General features: G+C 37.1%; 1 protein-coding gene across 3 annotated transcripts; it reads left to right on the top strand.

The window, feature by feature from the left end:
* Positions 1–5,092: 5,092 nt before the first annotated feature.
* Positions 5,093–20,119, top strand: LOC130414394 (carbohydrate sulfotransferase 8-like). Of its 3 annotated transcripts, none has more exons than XM_056740267.1 (5): positions 5,093–5,204; positions 5,293–5,424; positions 15,529–15,715; positions 18,526–18,566; positions 19,040–20,119. In XM_056740267.1, exons 3-5 carry the CDS (start codon positions 15,550–15,552, stop codon positions 20,117–20,119), a joined length of 1,287 nt encoding a protein of 428 aa, XP_056596245.1. In that variant the 5' UTR covers positions 5,093–5,204; positions 5,293–5,424; positions 15,529–15,549. The 3 variants fall into 3 exon arrangements, with proteins under 3 accessions (XP_056596245.1, XP_056596243.1, XP_056596244.1); XM_056740265.1 differs by having other exon boundaries at positions 15,507–15,715; XM_056740266.1 differs by lacking the exon at positions 5,093–5,204 and having other exon boundaries at positions 5,205–5,424; positions 15,507–15,715.
* Positions 20,120–26,219: the final 6,100 nt, after the last annotated feature.

The following is a 26,219-nucleotide window of genomic DNA, read 5'->3' as shown; positions in this document are numbered from 1 at the left end:
TCTGTGTTTTCACATTTTTCTTGTTTTATAGATATATAACTTTAATTGACTTGCTTACAGTAAATATGTCTCGCGTACACCTGCTTTGTAACAATGAAAATTGTAAAAAGCGCTATATAAATAAAGTTGAGTTGTTTCTCATCTGCTTTCCATGCTAAAGTATGGAAGCCCATTTCCCCCAGGGTTGGGATTTTTTTTTGAATTAGTAAGTCATAATAATGACTTAGTATCTCATAATAATGACTTTTTGTGCGTTTTGTGCCCTTCAACGTAGGTTAACTGTAGGAAGGGTACATCACCTGAACGGTTGTCTAAGATAAGGGGGAAAATATGTTTTTCTTTGCATTCATTATGTATAACGCCTATATTTAAGAAAAACAGCTGTTCATCTCCCCCAGAACTCGCACTATACAAAGAATTTGGCCTGTAAGTGCGTGGGGCACATGAATGCGATTGGATTTCACCCGAAGATGTGAAAATAGCGTTTTTAATAGCGAGTTTCTTGCACAGATCAATTGACTCGCTTTATAAAACTCTAATTTAACGTCACGAGGGGCAGGAATTACTTTTGTGTTGAATTAATTTTAATTAATTAAAACAAATAGCTTCATACATATCTTCTTGAAAAAATAATGGCATCCACATATTGGGTCAAGAAACGCATTAAGGAATATTAAACGCAATTTAAACGACAATATCCCTTTTAATTCAAAATCATGAAAAGGCACAAATGGATGTACTGGAAGCAATATTTGTGTGCATGTTAATATATGGCCTAGAAGTAACAAAAACATTATAAAAGGAACAAAACGCAATAAATAACAGAAATGCAAAGGAACAGAATAAATGAAGATATAGTCAAAAAAACGCCTGCATCCAATTTATACTTTTGGAAGCAGTTGAAGACCCCTAAAGTGACGCAATACACACGTAACATACAATCAACCACCCCCCCCCCCCCCCCGAAATTTCGACTCAGTAACTCATTATTTTGAGATAATTAAGTCATTATTATGAGATACTAAGTCATTATTGTGACTTACTACTTCTAAAAAAAATTCTCAACCCTGGCGGAAACGGTCTTCTATACTAAAGACATAACCTACTATGTTTGTTACCATACTCGACAGGGGCATGTATACTTTGTGTGTGAATTTGTCCGTGTAAGCACATGACTTCTATTGGAAAGGCTTGAATGAGTTTAGTTTAAACAGCAACATGTGCTGTTCAGATCTCACCTGCACTCGCACACTCACAACACCCGGGTGATGACGGCATATTACAGCATATGTCAATCCTGTTGAAATCTGCCTAGGTTATTTGATTTGTTGTAGGTATTAAATGTGTATCCATCGACAGATAAGCCTTACTTTGGTTTATAATTAACTCTTCAGTAGAGGGGAACACATTTGACAACAATCCCAATGGTGTCTACATGCAAAGACATTTAAACTTAACTGTACATTAGGTCATAATTATCAATTAATTATTCATTAGATCCTCTATAATTGTTTCATATGTTTATTCAGAATCAGAATGAGGCAAAGTCTAGTACAAGCAGTAATCCATGACACTCCCTGCCATCATCAAGTAGAGGAAAAAGAGCAAGCAAATGAGTACACAAGTGGTGCAAAGCAGGCAGTAAAGCTTGCAGAAAACAAAACGTATGCTCTTAGAAAAGTACTCAGCATTGATTAGGTTAGTTCATGGTGCATGTTCAATGTTTTAAAAAATATAAGAAAATACTGAAAATTAAGATTAACAAATGCAGACATGTAATCTAATGCTTAACCAATGTTAAGATATCGAACGTTGTAAAGTGTTAAACATATTTTAGTCATCTATTGCAATTCCATCAGTTAAGCATAAGACCTAAGCATAAGATCTATGTGTTTGAAATGCACTTTAAAATTATATTCATAATGATGAAATGAAACGTCTTATTATGGCTTGAATAGTTTCAGAATAATGTGTCCATAGTTTTGTAAAGTCTAGTTAACGGAGGATGTGAAGGGAAAATAGGGCACAGCTCTGTTATACATCATTTTGATTTTTACGTCTACCAAATCAATAAATGTAAATGTAATGCCTAACATAACATAATTTGATGTAAATTTAAGAGATTGTTAAATGCAGCTCACAGGGCCATGCATCCATGAATAGTATATCTGCAAGGTATCATCTAAATCTAGCATTACATGGAATAACTTGCACAGGGGCGCTGCCAGGAATTTTGGGCCCCATGACAAAAATCGAATTGGGCCCCCTCTGTGCAGCTGTTGTCACCATATCTCTAGGACCTAACTGTCCAAACAAAAGCTTTTCATAACTCTAATTAAAGGCTTGCAACTGTCTTGCTTCTTGTAGTTCAATACTAGTAATAGCACATTATTTACTGCTAGTGATTTGTACATGCATGCAAGTCTATTATGCATTTAACTGTTTGATGCAAGATTAAAAAACAACCATAAAAAAATATGCTTATGGCTATCTTTTACAGTCTCAATGTATTTAATTGGAAAATTGGACAAAATGGAAAGTTCTCTTAACAAAATTATTATTTATTATTATTATAATTATTAATGAAAGATTAAAAAAAGAGAAACGAACAAACTAAAAAGATAACATCATCAACATATTCTTTTAATTAGCTGCACATATATGCCAACAAGGAAATAAAGTGGACATGTAAAATGGAATTTCCACACCAGGGTTATTAGTGCTAAAGGTTTCCCTGCACTGATTAAATGGTGATTAAATGTAGGCTAAAACTAGTCTGTTGCTAGCAAGCTTATTTCACTATGAACATTAGCCTAAGCCAACAGGTTAAGTACCGCAAAAGAGATTCAAGTGCAGATTGCGCGGTACGCTTTGAGTCGCTCTCACAGTACTTTAATGCGATATGCCAAACAATCTGCGCAGATTCGCATTAAAGAGGTTAAATGAGGGTTCATAGGTATATTTGAAAACTTCATTATTTACTCTTCAGCTTAAATGCACAAATGTACTCCAGGGTTCATCATCGCTATTCGGCATGTGGTAGTCATTTTGGTTCAAATCCATATTAATAGACTTTAAAAATGAATGACAAAAATATATCTAAACTGAAAGTGTTGCGTTTATACGGTTTGGTTAAGTTATTAAATAGCAACGTAATGCCATATACCATCATCCTATACCACTGGATATTTTTATATTTGGGCAATTCCAGCGTTATGGGCACGACTTTGCGTTATGGATGTGATATAAAAATGCTCAGAGAATCTATTCGTTACGAATATATAGAACCATATGTTTATGTTTTACTAAAGTCTTGTTGATAGTCTAAACAACAGTCACGTGTCAGTCTATGAATAAAATTTTCTTAAAAAAAAAAAAAAACATGCGTTATGGATGTGACAAAAAATGGACACATAGACGTCAAACTTTGAAGGATTTATTTGAATTAAAATGCACAATCCTTAAGCAAGGATACCCAATGGATGGAGAAGGGATACCTCTTTATAGAACATCAAATAGTTACTTTATTTAAAATTTCTTGTGTCCGTTTATCATGAATATCTAGTGATATGGATGTGACAGTCCTGAAAATGGCACTTACCTGATTATGAATAATCATGCGCTAAAACTTAAACAAATGCTTTTAAAACTTGGAGAGACCTCACATGGGTATTTGAACCATCAAATATTGATATCTTTGCTGTTGGCATTATAAAAGCGGTTGGTAAAACTAAACCATTTTTAATATTAAGGTTGAAATTTTAACGGAAATGCCAATGTTCTTTAGTTTATATTTTTATGGTTTATTAACGTGACAATTTAGCCGGCAGATTTGTAAAATTTTCTGATTTCAACTTAACACCGTTGCTGAGAGCGCTAAGGGAGGACCAAACCATTTCATGCACATACAGGGGGGTTGTCAGTCAATATTGATGTTTACTTTTTGGTCAATGGGGATTTTTAACTCTTACTGCCAAAAACAAAGACATCATTTATTGTGTTATTATATAAATATATATATACTGAATGATGATGGTTTGAAACTTTACATTAGTTTTTACTTATTTTTGGGGCCCCTGTCAGTCATGGGCACTGGGAATTGTCCTAACTTCCCCCTATACAGCGCCCCTGAACGTGCATATAAATCCAATTTGAAAAAGCACGAGCAGTTTGTCCCTTCGCGCGTCCCCTACTTCGGTTGTGTAAAGTTTGTTGATTAGTTAGCAGAATGTTTTTATTTATTTAGTGTTTGCATATTATTTACAAGAACCACTTACGGTCACAGAACGGGAAATATTAGAAATAAACTCTATATTACCTATATTATCTATTATTCAGAGTTGTCTGCAGAACACAAACACTTTTCATAACACGTTTTTGGAAAAAGCAAAGAAAGTGTAACAAAGAAACAGCTAGTAGACTGTACTTAACTACCTCTCGATGAAACTATCTGAATGACGTTTTTTCTATGGAAAACGCGTAGTGGGATTTTATCAGACCTTTAGTGGTGTGACAAGAGAAAGTTTTTTGCAGGGATGCGTATCCTTACTACTTAACTGAGGCCACTGTTATATTTCGGCTACCAAAGGTCTCCAGCCTCTGAGGGCAAATTCCACCCCGTGATTTAAAAAGGAATTCATTAATGCGCTTTAAATTGATGCATTTATTTCGTGTTTTATGTTGTTTTTTTAAAAGTCCCGTTTTAATTTGAAGTATTAATTGATGGATTAATATTTCATTTATTAATTATTTTTACAATCACACTTTTTATTGCCCATTAAAACAATATATAATGAATTACTTTATCTTTTCGCCTATTTATATTTGAATTAAAATATGAAGTTAAAAACAAATGGATTAATGCCTATTTTTATTGTAGAATAAGTTGTTAAACAACGAAATGCTTTTTTACTTTACACAAGACTCTTGTGGTCCAGTGCTATGTGCAAAAAAGACTGCATTCATTTACTGCATACTGGATGCAACTACAGGGCACTGAGGGCAGTCACTCTTTCCCTTTTGGTTCTTTGCATTGAGGCAAATGTAACATTCCCGGTTGACTTGCGAAATCACTTGCATTTGTTTTATCAATAAAGGATATGGGAAGTGATATCGGTCTGGGTTATGAAAGGGTGATTCCTGTACTGCATTTGCATGCTTTCTTCAGATTGTCTCCACCTCTATGTGTCCCTCCCCCTTGAAAGGTATGAATTCTACCGTACTGAGCTATAGTCAGACTTTGATGACTGTATGAAAGATATCCCAAAGTCTTCTGGTCTCTGCTTCGATAAGGAAAAAGTTTCCTACAATTTTGGTGCTGTGACCCAGATATAGAGCTCCTCACCCGAATCCAGATTGAAACTTCAAGCTCAACAAAGATCTGACTTCGTTCCAGACTGAATCTTTCTGTACAACCAAGTGTTGGTGAGTGCCACTCCATCCAAAAGAATCTTTAAGACCAGTACAGATTTGTTATCCTCTGCGCCTTCAGAGAAAAGTTAACAGACAGCTGTAAGGTTTAGTTAGCGAATTTATCCTCAATTTTTACATATAAGTTATCCTCTAAAAAAAAATATTTGCACCATTTCCCATACAATGCATTTACTTAGGCGGTCCACCCAGTCATATTTATTAGGGGTGGGAATATTTTGGTACCTCACGATTCGATCCATATCGATTCTTGGGGTCAGGATTCGATTCACGATTTTTAGAATTTTATTAACGATTGTTTCTCAAAATTCTATGCGATATGTTTAGATTTTATTCCACTTTGGTGGACTGATGGCGTATCATGTGAGTCTTTACGTTTAGTGTTCTCGAAATACTTCTTCTTCGCTTTTCAATTCTGCATTATGCATGGCCCTTTCAAACTCCTACTTACCATAGAGTTTATAAAATCCGAAGTATTTCCAAAAACCTGCCCTCGCTAAAAATCGGACGGGGTGTACAAGGCTCCAGACTAACATATTTTACTAGGAGTATAGTTGCATTGTAGCCACTGACTGAAATTTTTAGGAGCGCAAGCTAAACATTTAGGGCCACACAATAAATCAGTCAGCAATGCATTTATTCACATTTTCTCCAAAAAAACTATAACTGTTACTGAAAAATATGTTGATAACGGCAGATCTGGTTCTGTTTATTTAAATACAGGGAAAGTCTACAGAGCAGTCTCGTTAATGATTGGTGCTTTATAGAGAGACTGTAATCTAAATTGATTTGAACTAGCAGAAATTGTGCTTCTCCTAAATTTAATTGGTTACTGTGTTACACATTAAAGCAAAATGGAAGGCTTCGTGTTATGTTCTTCTGATGATTTATTGTGTATTAAGGACACTTTTCCTCATGTTCTTCCCCGTAACGTAATCTGGCGACCAAACTTTCATTGTGGCAACGTAACCTGTTACTTGTGCTAACCGGAAAAGTTAAATTCCTGGATTCGTTGCCACAATGTAACTTCGTGACATTGTCAGTAGGAGAAGAAAATATGATACAAAGAGTGTCAAAAACATGTTTTTTTACTCATAATTTATAACCCCCTGCCAGGTTTATGATTATGAACTTTGACCGTACATCCTGTGTACATTTATGACCACTTTGTTTTTTGTTCAGGAAACAATTGTATAATATCCAGACCTCGTTTTTTTACACCCCCCTTCTTTGCAGTAGAGATAAGGATTTTGTTTGAGAATGCTTGGTCTTTGACCTCCTGTGAATGAAGGCAATAAAAAATAAGAGCACTGATGTTTAATAAAATAGATATATACTGTAGTAATCAAGTGAAATAAGATAAAATAGTCAGGTTGAGTTTTTAAGTTTTAAAAAGAACTTTTTTAAACTTTCAGAACATTATGAACTTTTTTCAGAATGCTTGGTCTTTGATCACAATCTCTATGAATGAAACGACACAAAATGTATAAAAGAATTAAGAAGCACTGATGATAGATAAAATAGATAAATAGTGTTTAACTGAAATAATTTTCTTCCGCTTATCCTGGGCCGGGTCGTGGGGGCAGCAGTCTACGCCTTGCAGCTCAGCTCCCTTCTTCACCTCGACAGACCGGTACAGTGACCGCATTACTGCAGAAGCTGCACCAATCCGTCTGTCAATTTCCCATTCCATCCTTCCCTAACTGGTGAACAAGACCCCCAGATACTTGAACTCCTCCACTTGAGGCAGGGACTCTCCACCCACCTGAAGTGGGCAAGCCCCCCTTTTCTGACTGAGAACCAAATCCTTTGCAGTCAATTACAGTCTGAAGTCTGGAACGCATAGACTTCACCAGACGCTGGGTTTCATCCCTGGTGATGCTCTGCCAGGCCTCTACTGCAACCGTCTTCAGTTCCTGCTTGTTCTTGGGGCATTTTCCCTTCAGTTTTGTGAAATGTATGCTCAATCGGATTCAGGTCAGGTGATTGACTTGGCCATTACATAACAGTCCACTTCTTTCCCTTCAAAAACTCTTTGGTTGCTTTTGCAGTATGCTTTGGGTCATTGTGCACTGTGAAGCGCCGTCCAATGAGTTCTGAAGCATTTGGCTGAATATGAGCAGATAATATTGCCCGAAACACTTTAGAATTCATCCTGCTGCTTTTGTCAGCTGTCACATCATCAATAAATACAAGAGAACCAGATCCACTGGCAGCCATACATGCCCACGCCATGACACTACCACCACCATGCTTCACTGATGAGGTGGTATGCTTAGGATAATGAGCAGGTCTGATAGATCTGGATAGAAACATACACTTGTTTCTTGTTTATTTCATTTTATTATTCTATTTCATTTATCCCATTTATTACAATATTCATCAAATGTATTCATTCATTTTTTTTTTTATTCACTTCTATTCATTATCCTGACTTGATGCCCGATGACTTCTGAGATAGGCGCAGGCTCCCCGTGACCCGAGGTAGTTCGGATAAGCGGTAGAAAATGGAATGGAATGGAACTTCTATTCATATTATTTGTTCCTTACTTTCCTGTTGTTTAACCTCGTTGGGAGTTGTATTGGGTCTTATGCTGATATGAGTATCCGTTGGTCTCCATCTCAAGGTCCATAATAATGTCATGAGACAATGTTTTGATAGTGTAATCTTGAATGGTTAAAAACACATATTGAATCTGTTTCTAGTCAGACGAAGTTTGACAGAGCTTGACTGAGCATCAACACACAACTGAGATTATTCAATAAATCATTTCTCTGTGTATTTAACATCACTTAGTCTCCTGCCTGCTGTTCTTCCCTTCAGCTCTATATCTCCCTGGTGGTTGGGTTAAAGGATTGACTCACAACGGAGTTGATATTTCCAGGTTTAATTTGTTCCTGACGGAGAGAGACCTAGTGAAACTGGACTCAAAGTTTAGATCTATAAGATCTACAAGCCATATCTCATAGTTGGATCTATCAAGGTCCTTTCCTTCTCCTTACTATTCTCTTCCCATCACTCTGGTACAAGTTGATCTTTGTCTCATCTGTCCATAGGATGTTGTTCCAGAACTTTGAAGGCTTATTTAAATGTCGTTTGGCAAACTCTTATCTGGCCTTCCTGTTTTTGAGGAATGTTTTGTTCACCATCTTGTGGTGAACCCTCTGTATTCACTCTTGTGAAGTCTTCTCTTGATTGTTGACTTTGACAAACATACACCTACCTCCTGGAGAGTGTTCTTGATCTGGCCAACTGTTGTGAAGGGTGTTTTCTTCACCAGGGAATGAATTCTTCGGTCATCCACCACAGTTGTTTTCCGTGGTCTTCCGGGTCTTTTGGTGTTGCTGAGCTCACCGGTGCGTTCCATCTTTTTAAGAATGTTCCAAACAGTTGTTTGCCCACACCTAATGTTTTTGCTATATCTCTTATGGGTTTTTTTTTTGTTTTTTCAGCCTAATGATGGCTTGCTTCACTGATAGAGACAGCTCTTTGGATCTCATCTTGACAGTTGACAGCAACAGATTCCAAATGCATATAGCACACTTGAAATGAACTCTGGACCTTTTATCTGCTCATTGTAATTGGGATAGTGAGGGAATAACACATACCTGGCCATGGAACAGCGGAGAAGCCAATTGTCACATTACTTTTGGTCCCTTAACAAGTGAGAGGCACATATGCAAACTGTTGTAATTCCTACACCTGATTTGATGTAAATACCCTCAAATTAAAGATGACAGTCTGCAGTTAAAGCACATCTTGTTTGTTTCATTTGAAATCCATTGTGGTGGTGTATAGAGCCAAAAATGGTAGAATTGTGTCGATGTCCCAATATTTATGGACCTGACTGTATATACATATATATATATGGGTCAATGACAAATAAGAAAATGTCCGGTGGTGCGACCATATATTAATTTAAAATAATATACATTTAATGTATTTAGCACTGAGTATTTTTCCCCTCATATATAAGAAATTTAACATAAAATCATGCCAAAATATTTTATTAAGAATTTTATTAACATTTATTTCTCAGTTTTGTTCTCTGTTTGTATGTTCAGACGGTCGCACCAAATGACATTTTTGGTCTTTCAAACACCAAACTCAAAAAATCTATTGAATTTCAATAAAATGAAAAGGGTTTCTTATAAAGGACATATTGTAGATCCATTTGATATATGACATGTATTTATTCAAATTCTTTTTAGGAAAATAATGAATTTGGACACAAAACACGTCATTGACCCATATACATATATATATACATATATATATACATATACATATACATATACATATACATATACATATATATATACATATACATATATACAAATAAATGTGGATATGTGGAAAAATCCTCTCCCGACGTTAAATGTTAGAATTGTGTCGATGTCCCAATATTTATGGACCTGAATGTATTTAAGCCCTGTTTGTTCCTCAGTTCCTTGTCTGCTATCGTTTAATGTTAATGTGTGTTCTGTTCTTGGTTCCTGTTTTGCCTCTGGATTACTTATTAAAGTACCTTATTTTGGATTACCCTTTTGAGGACGCTCTCTTCTGCCAGCACATGTGACAGTCTTGCAGTTCCATTAAAATTAACTTGATTAAAATATTCTTGAAAATATAAATAGTAAAGAGTTTATTTTTATATGGGGACATTAGTGTGGCTGTATTGTAGCTCTGTAATTTACAAAAAAGTCTTAAAACCAACTTGAAAAAAAACCCGGATGAAATCGTGAATCAAATTTTTTTCTAGATCGCACACCCCTAATAGAGGTTTTACTAAGAACATTATTAATTATATTATAACGAACTGTTAATTGTACAGTAAAACACTGTCACATTTCATGGTTAAACCTTGTTTTTGTGTGCCAGGAATTTATACAGAATAAAGTAGTATTTTATATTAGATACTGTTAATTGTACAGTTTAACACTAATATTTCATGGTGAAACCTTTATTTTATGGTTATTCATGTGGTACTTTTATGTCATATATTTCAAAATTGTTCATTTTGATGGAAAAAAACTTGTTTTACACAGTAAAATGTGGAATTAAGTGCCAACATTAATCGTAAAATCGACAGTAATAATATCTTAATACCATAATAGTAGAATTTCATACAGTGAAATTCTGGCAACCACAGCTGCCAGTTTTTTACCATTGAAACAACTATTTTTTTCCCTTAACTATACGTTGAAAAACAACCTTTATTTATATGATATTTTAAGAATAAAGAATAAAGTTGTATTTTATATTAAATACTGTTAATTGTACAGTAAAACACTGTAATATTTTAGGCAAACATTTATTTTATATAGTATTTTATGTCAATTATAATTATAATTCTAATGTATTTATTACGGTAAAATTCTGGCAACTACAGCTGCCGTTTTTTACCATAAAAATGCAGGTCGTTTTACAGTCGTGGAGTTTCTTTTTAGTACCAAACCTCTCCATAGCCAAATTTTGTGTTGTTTATATGATCTAGCAAGGAAATCCAAGAAGTCCATACAGTAAGTGTTTCTGTTTTACGTTATTTTAAGTGCATTTAAAATGTAAGTGTTAAACAAATGGTTAAATGTTTGTCACGGTGTGCTACAGATCTAAAATTTCTCAACTGGGCAGGTTGAATTTAATTGTCAGCATTCTCTTATGTTGCATGCTTTTCACTCAAAATATGTCTTAGCATATCAAAAATAATAGCAAGAGAAATACATTCCGCAAGTTTTTTAAGGACCCCTATATTTTTCTCAATTTGTAAAGTGCTTTTTATGTTTTTCCAGACAGATCTGACAGATTGTGTTCTGGATTGGGAATTTCACATAAGTATTAAAATTGAGTTACATTTAAAATTATTTTTTACATGTAAAATCTAGACTTAAAATTGAAATGTACAAATTAACAAAGAATGGCTTTAACATGCAGGGAATTTAGCAACTTCTGTAGGCAATGTGTCTTGTGAAACGCTGTGAATGGTGCTTTACATGTTTAAAAAACACAAAGAGCCTCCAAGATAGATGTGCTCTAGTTTCGGCTCTTAGAACGTTCTTCATTTAAAAGATTGTACATTACGTCTAGTTTTAGCCTTTGGTCTTCTCATCTTCTTTTCTTGATTGCTCTATAAGTACTGGCAAACATGCATATCAATAGAATTTAAATTGACCTTCGACTTATGTCTCTCAGCGGTGTAGACCTGCATCAACAAATAGTATCTTTATGTGCATTACCCAATCTAAAACTTGCGTGTTACTTTAGGTATGGATGAAAGTCATAACCCTACAATGCATGTACTCTATAAAGATGTGATTTTGTAAATGCATCAGTTGATAAAGAGCGAGATACTTGAAGGATGAATACGTGTTTTGTGATACCATGTTGTCTCAATAAATAGATATACTTTAAGAAAAAAGCAAATGATTTAATCCTACTAGGCCCATAACCTAAAATACACAACATGCAAGAATGGATCTCTCACTTACAACAGTTTTGACACAAACACTTTTGTTTACAGGAGTAAACCACCATTAGTATCATCACCATGTGAGTGTCGAGAACATTTTTACATATCTTAAATCATTCTCATGGTAAACGTGTATAGTTTTAACATCTGCGTTTAGTCAGTACAACGTTTTACACTTGCATTTCATAGAAGTAATTTTGGTTTGGTTCTCACTGTTTTGTGAATATTTAAAGAGGACATGTGATTTGTGTTTAGAGTACCTTAATGTGATTGTCGAGAGATTCAAAGTAGGGAAGGAAGGAGACGGGAACCGGCAAACATTTGAGACATTAGATCTGTTGCACACCATGAAAAACTTTTAACCATTTGTTTTTTAACACTTACATTTTAAATGCCCTTAAAATAATGTAAAACAGAATCACTTACTGTGTGGACTTCTTGGATTTCCTCGCTAGATCAGATATACAACACAAAATTTGGCTATGGAGAGGTTTGGTACTAAAAAAGTACCATTTATTTTTTTCTACTTAGTTAAGGAGGCAGGCGTGTGTTGCTGAGGCGGCCGCTGTAAAGTGCTGTGGGAAACCCTGCAGTAAGATATTCCAGGTGAAACAGAAAGTAAATCTAACATTATTTTTGTGAATGTAAAGTCTAACCTGACGTTAGCTAGCTAGCTGGCGTTAGCTAACAAAAAAAGCTCCAAACTATCGTTAACTGTTTTGTTATCGCCTTTATCCAGAGATTCGGCCTTTGGTGACATATCAAAAGTATTCCTGGCTCTTGACTTACCTTCAGTGCTACTTCTTGCCCTCTTAAAGCCGAAGTCCCTCAGGTAAAGCTATCCATGTCGCTTGACCATGATATTGAAATCACCAGCACCTGCTATGTCGCTGACTGACGTGACATAAATTTAAAACAAATTGTTGTGTCATTAGTGCACGTTCCCCTCGTCCACAGTATTTTAGCCTATTCAATATTCGCAAAAACTAAATGTTGAAATAGTGCTAATATTTACACATTCATGGCTAAAATAACAGGGGATGGGAAGGGGGATGGCCATTTAAGAAGGGAGATGATTTTGGCCATCTTAATTTCAAAGGGGGCAGAGGTTATTAAAAGTACTCGCAATGGTGTCATCATGTACCTGGGAAGTAGAGGACTGTAGTCCGTCTAGCTTGGCACTGAACTTTGAGCTTTATCATTTTGCAGGTCGAGTTTATGCTCTAACAGCAACCTCTCACAACCTTTACTAAAGGTTGAAAATGGGATCTTTAAGCATCATCCAGGTCAAAGTTTAAAATGTAGGATTAGAGCAGGGATCTCCAACCCTATTCCTGGTGAGCTACCATCCTGCAAACTGCAGCTCCAACCCTGCTTCAGTACACCTGTCTGTAATAATCAAGCAACCCTGAACATCTTGATAAGATGATCCAGGTGTGTTCGATTGGGGCTGGAGCTGAAATCTCCAGGAGCAGGGTTTGATAGGTGCGGTTGCTTTTTTTAGAGGTTTATTCACAAGCGGTCAAATGTGAAATCTTTAAAGGCAGGTAGCAGCTGGTGTCAGAGTTCCTGTCATTAGCAGAAGATCCTTTAGCTTCACCGAGCAGAGCAGCTCCAGATTACATCCACAGCTTTCTGTCTGCGTCTCAAAAAGACACATTTAAACCCCCCAAAAAGTGGGGTGGCATCACGAAAGAGCAAGTGCACGTGTTGATTTTACTCAAAGCTGCTGTTAAAGAAATCTAACCCCCATCAGCTCGGCCGCGATTGCCTGCAAAGACACGACTGTACACGTCGAGCTGCAATTTCAGTGTTTGGATGCGGGAAGACAAAGGGACGTATTTCTTCTGGTGAAAACTCGATGTTCAGCGCTCACGGTGGAAAATTCCCCAAGTGCTGAATGGAGGTGCTTTAAAGCAAATTAAATTATTTTTGGGTAGCAGGGTTAAAAAATATAATATAAACATGAATAGAACACAAAAAAAATACACAATTTTATTTAGCCTCATTTCGGAAATATTAAATCTTAATTTTCGGACATTCACTGACCCGTAAAGAGTTTCGCGCCTTAGTTTGTCCCTGACTCATGGGAAGTGTCATTTAATATGGATAAAGTTATTACACACACTTAATGTTAAAAGGAAATGAATTCACATCAATCTGTAATTTTTTCCTGTGCACCGGTTCAGATCCATTTGGTCCACAAGCCACATTCTGTGATGTGTCATGAATCTCACAGGGAGACAATGGCATGGGAACCCAATTGCAGGCAGACACAGACGGTAAAGGTGGTAACAAAGATTTATTTAACAATAAACAAGAATAAACAAACACGCAAAACAAAAACCCACGAGGGGGTAAAACAAGACAGGAAAATATATCCTTTAACAACAAACACTGACTAACTAAACTATAAAACAAACACTGGACTAACAACACACTTACACTGACTAAACTAGACTTACTTAGCAACAACAGCGAACAACTTCATACAAGGACCGAGGTATCAACAGGTACATGAACATGTACAGCATACAATGCACGAGCACAGGACAAGGAAACATGAGGACTCTTTATAGGGGAGACAGACAAAGGATCGTTAACAAGAAACAGGTGCTGGGGATTAGCACTGAGGAGAGGCTGACGAGGAACGTGATGTAGGGAACAATGACGAGACACGAGAAAGAAACATTCAATCTCACATAAAACCATAGGTTATGCCATGACTCCACTCAAATAACACGAATAAACATAACATGATAGTGGAATCATGACAATGATGAATGTTCAAGAGTTTGTAGATGGTTTTGAATCAGATGGTCTAATCTCAGTACATCCAGAGAAACAGGCAGGGCGAGATGGTTTTGTAGGCTTCCTTTGGCTATGAGCGCACGACTCCTTATGCTACCCTCACCTGCTGAGAACAGCAAACCCGGCACATGCTCGACACACAGCTGTGCCTCTTTGTCTTATTCTCAGTGTTCCCTCTTAGGGGAAATGGGACTGTGCAGTCAGCAGAATACTCATCGGATAAACCAACCCATACACACTGTTTATATAAATGCATTTTAAGTTAGAATGTACTAAATCAGATTCGGACATAAAAATCCCAAATGTGATTGACAGGCCATTTCAACAGTTTTTTTAGTTTGAAAAATATTTTCTGTAGTTTGACAAATTCTGCAAAATTACAGTTCTTTTAAATTATATGCTGCGTGTTAAATCTGTAAAATATAACTTAGTTTTTTTGTGTTTGTTTGTTTTGTGATGAACATGGTGCAAAGGTGGTTACCAGTGCTACGAGGTTGCCACCGTGCTGTGAGGTTCTTAGTCGGCGGGTCTGTGTGAATGCTTAAAAAAGTCAGACGCTTAGAAGTCTAAGTCTGTGGGATTGTTTTTATCGAAAAATTTAGCGAAAAATTGAAATCCAATATTAAATGATTGATTGAACTGCACAAGTTTATAACTTAGTTAGTTCTGTAATAATTATGATGAATCTTCTACTATACACCTTCAAAAGTTTTTTTGTTTAACAGCATGGCTGTTGTAGTCATGACTTTCTAAGTTGCTAAGGCATTGCTTTTCTTGATGTGTGTTGTGTTTAAGGATGTGTGGGTCTCACCATCAGGGCCGCGCATCACATGCTGTGATGTGTAGAACGCTGGCAAACAGCTGTGGAGGAAGGCGGAGGTTCCTGCACTCAGCGGTTATGAGACTCCCCTGCTCCTTCTGGATTCTGCTGCTGTTAGCTGGTGGAGGACTCATTTTTCTGTACCTAAAGGACCTCACAGAGACACTTCAACAACATAGTCAAGGTCTGTAGAGTCTAGGATCTCAGCTGGTTTAAGGAGGAAGATGTAGCATTAGATCAACTAGAAACACAACACAGTACCAAAATTTAACACTGTAAATATTTATTTATATATAGAGGATGATTTGCTAATATTGGATGTATGGATGTTTGGTTACTACTCACAGATTGATTTTTATTTTCATTATAGCCAATAATTCAATGCCAAACATTTGTGGTTGGCTCAGATTATGTTAATGCTCTTAACAAGTGAACTCATTTTCAATTAAATTTGGGTAAAAATTTATTTTACCTTTAATAGTTGTTTTATTGGTTCTTGCGGATGAGTTGACTTCCCACATGTTGGCGTCTGTCTAATTTGTCTAGGTTCTGCCAAGCAACAGATACATTTGCATTGAAATTTGCATGCCGGGCTCCGCCTCCGTATATTTACCCTCCAATAAAAAGTTCCAGAAAACAGACATTTAAACCTGTTCAGCGGTTTGGTATATATATATATATATATATATATATATATATATATATATTAGTGGTGGGCATAGATTAATTTTTTTAATCTAGATTAATCTAGATTAATCTTGGATTTAATCTAGATTAATCTAGATTAAAATGTCTCATTTGAATTCTGCCGAAGGCATTCAGAATATGTGTGCTACCCAAATAATGACTAAAAGTAAGTCTTTGAGAACGGGTTTCTCAAGCCAGGTGGCGCATTAGACCAGGGGCTCATCTCCTGTTTCCAAATGCATCACAAACTGCTTGAGAAAGTTGTTCTACTATGATAATTGGTGATGAAAATTAAATTATGTTCAATAAGATGAACTTTGTGTTTAGGTGGTACTTGAGACTGGAAGAGCTCCTACAGTACATTTACATTTAGTCATTTAGCAGACGCTTTAATCCAAAGCGACTTACAAAGAGTGAGGGAGCAACAAGCGATATGTCATACAGGAGCCATAATACATTAGATCTCAATACAAAGTTCTGGTTTCAACTAAAGCTAGACCACTACCTGTTAAGAGAAAGTGTTTTTTTAAACCAATTCCGCATTGCACAAGGTGCAAACAACCTTAGTCTTGTAGATGTTTCCATTGGGAAGCTTCTTAAAAATGAATATTCCCTGAAGCAAACCCGGCGCTTCATAGCTGCATCCATTTTAGCACATCACGTTTGATGTGGTCATTTCACAGTAACGTTATGTTGTGTTCAGACCAAACGCGAATGGCGCGTCAAGCGCGAGTGATTTATATGTTAATGCAAAGAGGCAATAGACCTACTTGCTGCGCGAATCGCGCGAATGAAGCCCCGGTTATGAGATGATGAGGCGGCGCTATGGACGCGAATGAAGCCCTGGTTATGAGATGATGAGGCGGCGCTAAGGACGCGAATGAAGCCCTGGTCATGAGATGATGAGGCTGCGCTAAGGACGCGAATGAAGCCCTGGTTATGAGATGATGAGGCGGCGCGAATGACGCGAATGAAGTCCTGGTTATTAGATGATGAGGCGGCTTCCGCGAATGACGCGAATCACGTGAGTTAAAAAATCTCGTTCTCGCCCCGTACAGTGCAGTTAAGCTGGTATACATCCGCGCTAAAATATCAAGGTGAAAGTCATCATAGCTTGCGTAGTATAGACCCAGCTCCCAACCCAACTTTGAGAATAGATTAACGGCGACATTTTTTTTATCGCGCGATAAGAGTCTCACTGCGTTAACGGCGTTACACCACTAATATATATATATATATATATATATATATATATATATATATATATATATATATACTTATATGCGTGGCTTTATTTTCATTGGACTAACACGGTGGGTCCTGGAAGTTGAGTAGCCAAACAGATGTTGCCGGCCAAACAGATCAATGCTGCTAATTTTAGCCAGATATAAACTTTTATATTCCATTGATGTGTTCTATTGACGCCAGCGGAGTTGACACGACTCTCTCTCAAATCGACTTTGATAAAGCTTGACAAAACCATGACATTGCAGAAAGGAGGCACAAGCCAAGCGTACACAGGCAATGAGGTGTGATCCAAACAGAATATCTTCTCCTCCGAAGGGCCCTTTGGGAATTCGGGAGACACCGTAGTGTTAATGGTCACTTAGTGGAGATCGTGGCCTAGTGGGTTAAACCACTGAACTGGTAAATCAAAGGTTGCTGGTTAGTATAGAGTTACACCGAAAACAAGCAATTATTTGCTGAAATTACATCCAGCTGAACTCGACTGTGATGCTTAGGACGTCTCTACGACTTACATGGAAATCAGGTGTTCCTAGACACTGAAATGTTGCGTTTCCTGATATTGTAAGCAGTCTTTTTTACCCAAAGACATGATAAATACCTAGATAAAAATGTTTGATGTGATTGAAGGAAGGAGACAGGGTCAGCGTGGCGAGAACACAAATATATTCACAAAACACAAAGTAAAAGGAAATAATATTATAAATGATGGCACTCCTCGAACGACTTTGGTTTCTCTTCCTGTAGATTGGGTTAGGGTAACCTATAACCCTTCATGCGTCCGCCCGCCTGCTCGCCTGCCCTTTCTCTTTACTTTGTACATGTTCAATGAGGAAAACAAGGGCAAGGACACTACTTCACCGAGCCATATGGGTCTTTATTTTAATACGTTACAACGGGCTGCAGGTTTCAATTTAATTCACTTTCCCGTGGCTGTGTGGTTAATGCAAGCAGTCCAGTGAAATTCTTGAACCTAGAAGTTCACTTTCATGGTACACGGGTTGCAAAAATGGATAACCCCGAAATGTCATTCTGATGTTCTGTCGTTTTCTTTCCCCTCAGGTGCTCAGGTTACATTCACCCGAGTACAGACTGTGAGAAAGGTATGTTCTTTTATCCTGTCTGACAAAGGTATTTTTATGCATTTTGAGGCTGGTGAAACCACCTGGTGACTTGAGTTGAATTTTTTGTTTACTGTAAGCTACCTCTAAAGTAAGCTGTTTTAATCAAATATTAAAAAAAATTGTATACAAAAGGTATGCAAATGTGTTTGTTATAAAATAATTTTTGCATTTGCTTGGCTCAAAACTGAAGTTGTAGTGCGTCCTCAGTTTGGTTGAACATTTCTGGTTAAGGAAAAATGGAGCTGTTAGAGGCTGTGCTGAATTTTTGTACACTGGCACCACTTGGTGGTTGCCATTAGAGACACAACACTTAAAAAATCCCTTTTGCATTTTATAATGCTGAACATTGAAACATTTTAAAGCACGAAGGAAAAAAATTGTCTTCTTTTAAAATAAGACCCTGCCTGATGTAAATATTGTTGCCGATAACACTTTTATACTTTAATTTGTAGGAACAGTGTTCTGATTGTTCTGACAATGAATCGCAGTCGTCTTATCCAACAGACGACAACTTCCCCAGCCCTGCCCACTCAGTTCAACATACAGTCTTCCCGTGGGCCAGGCGTACCTCTCTACTCAATCCCAAATACATCACCGCTGCCCATGTGACAAAAGGTCACCATGAACTTCTCAAGAGCAGTCCGGTCATCCAGCCGCTCAATACTAACCCTCCTGGCCAAAACCATGACAGCACCGAGCGGATTACTCAGGTACAGCAGGTACGCCAGAGGCTTATGAGGAAAGTCTGTGCCAAATACACAGGTGGGGCCATTAAAAGGTTTGTAACCCGCATGCAGGTGTCGCGTATTTTTGTGGAGGACACACACAAACTCCTGTACTGTGAGGTGCCAAAGGCAGGCTGCTCTAACTGGAAGCGGGTGCTCATGGTCCTCAAAGGTCTCGCGCCCTCCACAGAGAAGATCCAACATGATGAAGTGCATAAAGGGAATCACCTTAAACGCCTGGACTCCTTTGATCACATAAGCATCATCCATCGTTTAAAGACCTACACCAAAGTCATATTCCCGAGGGAGCCTTTTGAAAGGCTAGTGTCTGCTTTTAGGGATAAATTCGAGAATCCAGAATCATACTACCACCCGGTGTTTGGGAAGCCCATCATTTCAAGATATCGTAGAAACGCCACTCAGGTAGCTTTAAGCACGGGAGCGGGCGTCACCTTTAAGGAGTTCATCCAGTATTTGTTAGACGTGCACAGGCCGGTCGGCATGGACATCCACTGGATGCCTGTAGCCCAGCTCTGTAGTCCCTGCCTGCTGGATTACGACTTCATTGGAAAATTTGAGACTATGGATGAAGAGGCGAACTTCCTTTTGAGAAGCTTTGGAGCGCCGTCCAATTTAACATTCCCTACTTTCAAAGACAGAAACCCTAACGCAGAAAGAACGTCCTCGGAAATTATGAGGAGATACTTTGCACAGTTAAACATGACGGATAGACAGAGAGTGTATGACTTTTACTACATGGATTATCTGCTGTTCAACTACTCCAAACCGTTTAATGATTTGTACTGAGGCCACCGAAGTTATATTACGAAACTGAACCTGTCGTTCACGTTTTGTCATAGTGAAGTTATTACTTTAAAATGTTGTTTGTTTATTTATTATGGAATTTACGAGTGAAATGTTAATCACACTGTATTAATCTAAGTGACTGCAGGCTGGCCCTCGCTTTTATCTTATTAACAAACATATCAAATCCCTCTGAAATGCGTCATGCATTTTAACACGTCTGTGTAGGTGGAATGTTTCTTCAAACTGCATTGAATGATAAACTGTACTGAGAGCGTCTTGAAAAATGTTGTTTTACAGTCAGATAAACACAAAGATGTCTGATTGTAAGTAAGTGCAACATTCTTCAAAGCCACTGAGTTTAAATCAATTAGTGTAAATTGACTCTATACAACATGTAATTATTTTTTAACAAACTGACGCTTTAATCCATATTGGTACGATAACTATACAATTTTAATTGTTGTATATGTTTAAGAACAATTTGTATACAATTTGTTGACTATCACAACGTGACCTTATACACATTTTCCCTTACTTTCGCATTTTCATATTTGGAAGTTTCTCCTTCCATCAATTTTTTTGTCTTAGTATATCAATAATCGTTAGCACCATCTTTTTAAGTCAGTTTGCTGGTATCTTTTCGTCTTCTCTATGTTGAGATAATGAAGTCTTTATATCATGCTATCTCAGTCACTGCTAAACCTGACCATACGCCTACAGTGGTTGTGATTGAATGTTGATCACAATGTCACTTTTTTCTGTGATTTATAGGCACATTCCCGTAAAATAAGGATTCTCAGGAATATTCTTGCCCATCAAAATTAGCATTTGCATTCAACATGTGTACACAATGTTGTTTTTAGCAATTTAATAGGACACCTAACACAATCCAGCATTAAGTCAAAAAGTATCAAACCCAAATGCCAGGTTAATTTTACCAAGATTTTTTATATTTGAATCAACAATGGTTTTAAAAAAGTTAAAAGAGTTAATTTATAACCCAACGGTTAGGTTGAAAATAACCCAGCATTTTTTAGAGTCTACTTTTTGGTTCCAGGTCATATAATACCTTGATTTCATGTTTCAGAACACATCCATTTCCATTCATATACTGTAAGAATGGTACAAAGATTGTATTCCTACAAACAAATTAAAACAAAGTTTAAAAATCATTCAGATTTTGTTTGTTTTTATGAGTAACCACCCTTTATATTTGTCACTGGGTTTTGCAAACGTCTAACCAATAAAAGCTTTCAAAAAAGTATTTAATCATTTTAAAAGTACAGCATTTTTTTCCATTACCTTAAAAAATGTGAATTTGGATTTATGAGGTTTCGGAAGGACTCTGTGTACTTCAAAAAGCCAAGAACTGTGGCCTTAAGCTGGTGTTGCATGTTTCCGAGGTATGAGTTTGTGTGTACTGTTTTTTTGAAGAACAATGTTTACTCCGAGATAAAGTGCATTTTAGAAACCGTCCCAGAAAGATGAGTCTGAGCTGCTGTTGAACTTGCCCCCGCTAGAATCAGGTGTTTCCAACTCCTCTGTTTTCAGAGCTATGTTTGACTTTCAATGTCAAAGGTCAAACTGGTCTTCATAAAAACAGTTTATGATAGATTAATGTTAAATTGCGAAAGAATTTACATATATTATTAATGTTCTTAAAATAATGTATCCTAATTTATTGGACTGTTGCAACATTGTAGAGGTCAAAACATTGTTTTAGAAATCATTGCTACAATATAAATACTCTAAATTTTGGGAAAAAAATGTGTTTTTTCTTGAGACCACTAGAGTGCAGCAGTTCTTTTGAATCCCTTATTTTCTACACATGAATTTCAGAACTTGGATTTTTTTTATTACATTTCCCAAAAGTCCAGCTTAAACCAATGCTATTGACACTAGTCACAGATCATTCAAGTTCAAATCAAGGTTGGTTTTTAACCATTCCTTTGTCAAAAAGGCTGACGGCAGATGACCATTTGGTGGTTCGTTGTTGTAATCTGTTAGTTTAAAGAAATTATAGACTACCCATTGTATTTTATAACAAGTCACATTCCTCAGTTATTCACTAACAGCGCTGGGCCGCTGCCCACGGCAAGCAAATGTCACCCAGAGGTCATCTCATTCAGTCAATACACAGCACGATCCATGTTAAGCTCTTTAAACACCACAAATGATGCTACATCGTCTTTGTAATTTGGTTTTGTTTGAAGAGAGTGTCTGGGATACGGGGACCTTGAGCGATGCCCTTTGTCTCCTATTTGAGTTAGATAGCTGGTGATCGTGTAATGTGCGTTTATGTTGCTTGTGATGGCTTTCAGTTATTTGATCCCATTTGTTGTTTGTAGTTTCTGTTGTTTGGTGGTGATCCCCGGTCCCCTGTAGTCCATATAACACATTACTATATTTCACACCAAAAAAACTTTGGATGCCCTATCTGATTTTTTGATGTGACTCTTTGCTTTCCATTGGCTGAAATGTGCAATGAGACTGGCAGCTGTCCAGACATCCCACAGAGGGGTGTTTTCTTCACTAGGCTCTGTAATGTTGTTCGTGTATGTTTGACAAGCTGCTCATGACACCAGACACATACAGACTATAAAGCACATCTTGCTGTAGTCATCTCTGCAATGCCCAGATGTATTACAAAAGGAAGACTTAAGTATCACTTTAGAGCATTGGTATGTTGAATCTATTCCTGTATGTGTTTTTAAAGGCAATTGATGAGCGGTCTGAATGGATTTAAACATATGGTCAGCGTACACAAGTGCTCTGCAGACAGACAAATGCAAGGGTGAACAATGACAGCGTCATCCGGCTTCTGTCGACATCTCCTCATGAAACTGCTGCCACCTGTCAGCTGCAGATATGCAGCGAGTGGCAGATTCGCACCGACTGGACCCAAAAAGGAGACATGTGTCAATTATGCAGGATTCACCATGGGTTTTTATTCCCTGAGGTGACAGGACTGTTTTGTGTCATGGCCATAAACTTAATGTGGTGACTACATGGTTTATTCCCCTTTTTTGTGCCATAGTATGTTTATAGGTTTGCTTATAAATGCAATAATAGTAAATGCATAATTTGGAAAACCATCACCAAATGATCAAAGTCAAACATGACAACATCTGCAAATTGTTTAAAAAAAGAAAACACTGTTATGTTCCGCCAGCACATCTGTGTAATACACTTGGTTAAATTCCCTCTCCATGCGGGATGGGACAAAGGTCACTTGGGGTTTTGAGTTAGCAATACTGGTGAAATAGTGCCTGATGAGGAATGTAATATGAGTTCACGGCCCAGTGATGTGGAGAACATGGGCTCAAGAGTTGTTTTTACCGAATGTACCAGTAAAGTACTAAAGAAGCACAAAGATAAACAAAATCTTGTCCCATGAAACAGATTACACTTCAAGGTAATTGCCAGATGTAATGCTGATAATGTCCTTTTCCCATTTCTGTAATGTTCTGATGGATCTTGCTTTATGTGAGAACTTGTAAGTAATAGTAGTATTGGGGGGTATTCATTGCCTTTATTTATATGGGAGAGTGAAGAGTTGAAAGGTGAGTAGGTGATCATAGAGGGGGTGTGGGATTAGGACGTGACCCGTGTCGGACTCAACCTACGACTGATAGAATAGATGTATAATATTTTCTAATATAATATTAGCTTAGTTAAACAAACAGTTTACCCAAAAATGAAAATTCTGTAATTTAGTCCGCCTTGATTTGCCTCCCATGAAACCATATTGACTGCACTGTTTCAGAGTCAGACAGCAGAGGGCAGTAGTGTGCATGCTAATGAGTTGCTGATAAGGATTCTGAATTGCCTCCACCCCAGTGTGGTAGCCTCCCAGCATGCAAAGCGACCTCAGAGCCTGTGGGACCAGGTGCTATCACGCAGACCAGAATCCCATGAGAATACATCCTCTATTTCTCTCTCCAATAAATCTCCATTAATATTGACTTTCTCTGAGCTAACTCATTTTCATCATCTAAAATTAGAAGACCGATGCAGCCATCTAAATCTAGTTAGAGGACAGAGAAGTCCATGCTTGGAGAAAGACCTGTTCATTTTGCCTTTGTGTTATAAATAAGCCTGTCTGAGGTATCTGCTGGAAGTTTTATCTTGTTTAAGAAGTTGGTGTTTCTGACTGTTTCACAAAATGTTCCAGGTCCTGTGTAGGTGAAATCCTGAGTGTCTGTGAGGTACATTGTCTTTAGGTGACCTGCAGCCATCTGAGAACTGTGAAGAACATCTTGGTCCAGAATGAAGAGACATTCGATAGCCAACAGGTAACGTTATGATTCTGAAAGGATGTAATATCTGAAATCTGCAACCTCATAGGCAGATTACTTTATAATGATCTGATTCATTTATAGTCACAGTAAGTTTGATAAGTAGGCTGTTGTCACTATAAATCTAATTGCTTGGTCTGAACTCAAGTCTATTTGTATTGCAACCCCTAAAATTTGCAGAGGCAGTTTATTCCAAGGCAAGCATATCTATGCTGTTATATTATACTGCAACGCATTTCTCAGAATAAAAGCAGCTCATATTGTTCTCATTTGATTTGTATATCTCATTCGACGTATGAGATAGCGTTCATTTCCTGCTTGAGATCTACTCATGGCCAATCATAGGCAGGGTAATAGATGACATCATCCCTTTTATCCACAAAACTCCTCATTGACTGAAATGCCTCTCTTGAAATCTCTTGGTAAGAGCTGCACTAGAGAGCTAAAGGAAACTTCTCTGTATTGGTTGGGCACTGAAATACCACTGAGGTTCATTCAATATCTCCTTGACACAAATGATTCCGATTTTATATGCATTTATGTAACAAATAAATCGTCCACCTGAAACTCGACAAACACCCAAACAGTATTACAAAAACGTATTACAGTAAAAATGTGAGAACTAACACTTCTTGGTGGTGTAATTTGAAAACTGCACTTTCCTTTTGTGAACTGTATTATTAACTATACTTTAATGCAAAACCATCCCCCCTGTTATTTTACTGTATATTTACAGATTTTTCATGTATCCCATAATGTCCAACAAACTGTAATTTTACTGTTTTATTTTTAAAATACGTAGAATTACAAACATAAGCGCAAATTTACAAGAAAAACAGAAAAACGTATTTTATGGAAAACTGTTATTTTTACAGCGTATTTCTTAGTTTTTTTTAAAAGTGTATCAACAGTGAATAGAGAATTTCAGTTATGCATTTGACTATATTTGTTAGTAGAAATTTACCAATTTATGTTCAAGACCCAAAGTTTTAGAAAACTAGACTTTTTCAGTCATGATTTTTGTGCCAACCTGGAAGTCTGAGACTGATTCTCACTGGATTCCCTCAGGAACTTTCAAACAGGTTTTATAGAACAGGATTTCGACTGAGGTCTGTTGTTAGCATTACTTGAAGAGAAGTTCCTGTTTTGTTCTGCAAAATTAATTACACACAGTTGTACCTCATAGATCAACTTTGATTTCATTGTGTGCAAGTTTCAACAAAACATTTTTTGCAAATCACATTTCAATAACAATAACATTTCTATCATAAAACTGAACTTAGACTGTCTTGGACGCCACGCATCACCGTGGATACACATTGGCAAACAGCCCTGAAGAAAAGATCCCATACTGTCTTAGTGCCTTTCAGTTCGAAGGTTTCAGTGCTGTGGGGATAGAATCTGAATCATGAAATCAATATTCTTTGGTCTATTTCTGCAATGAATAAAAACAATTGGTTAACTTGTGGGCAGCGAGGTGCAATATATTGCTGTAAGGTATAGCAGGCTGCAGCTCATGGTGACAGTAAGAAATTAAATGAAGTAAGCTGACAGTAATTTATAAAGTAATCAATATGTGCCTTCAAGATAAAGCAGTGTAACTGCCTACAGTACATCATTTAATCCATTTGACGGTAGAAGACTATTGTTTCGGAGTTGCTGAAGTCGATGGACAAAATAATGTCATAAATAAAATTTGATCCACAAGAGAAAGGCAAATCAGGATTGGGTTATGGACCTGCATAAAATGAGAACGTGAACACGGTTGTGTAGGGATTGCTGTGCTTTCCCACACCTTGGCA

This window comes from Triplophysa dalaica, chromosome 24 (genome assembly GCF_015846415.1).
Source record: "Triplophysa dalaica isolate WHDGS20190420 chromosome 24, ASM1584641v1, whole genome shotgun sequence".
Classification (NCBI taxonomy): domain Eukaryota; kingdom Metazoa; phylum Chordata; class Actinopteri; order Cypriniformes; family Nemacheilidae; genus Triplophysa; species Triplophysa dalaica.
Note: the sequence above shows the minus strand (reverse complement) of the source record. Positions and strands in the feature narration are given on the sequence as shown.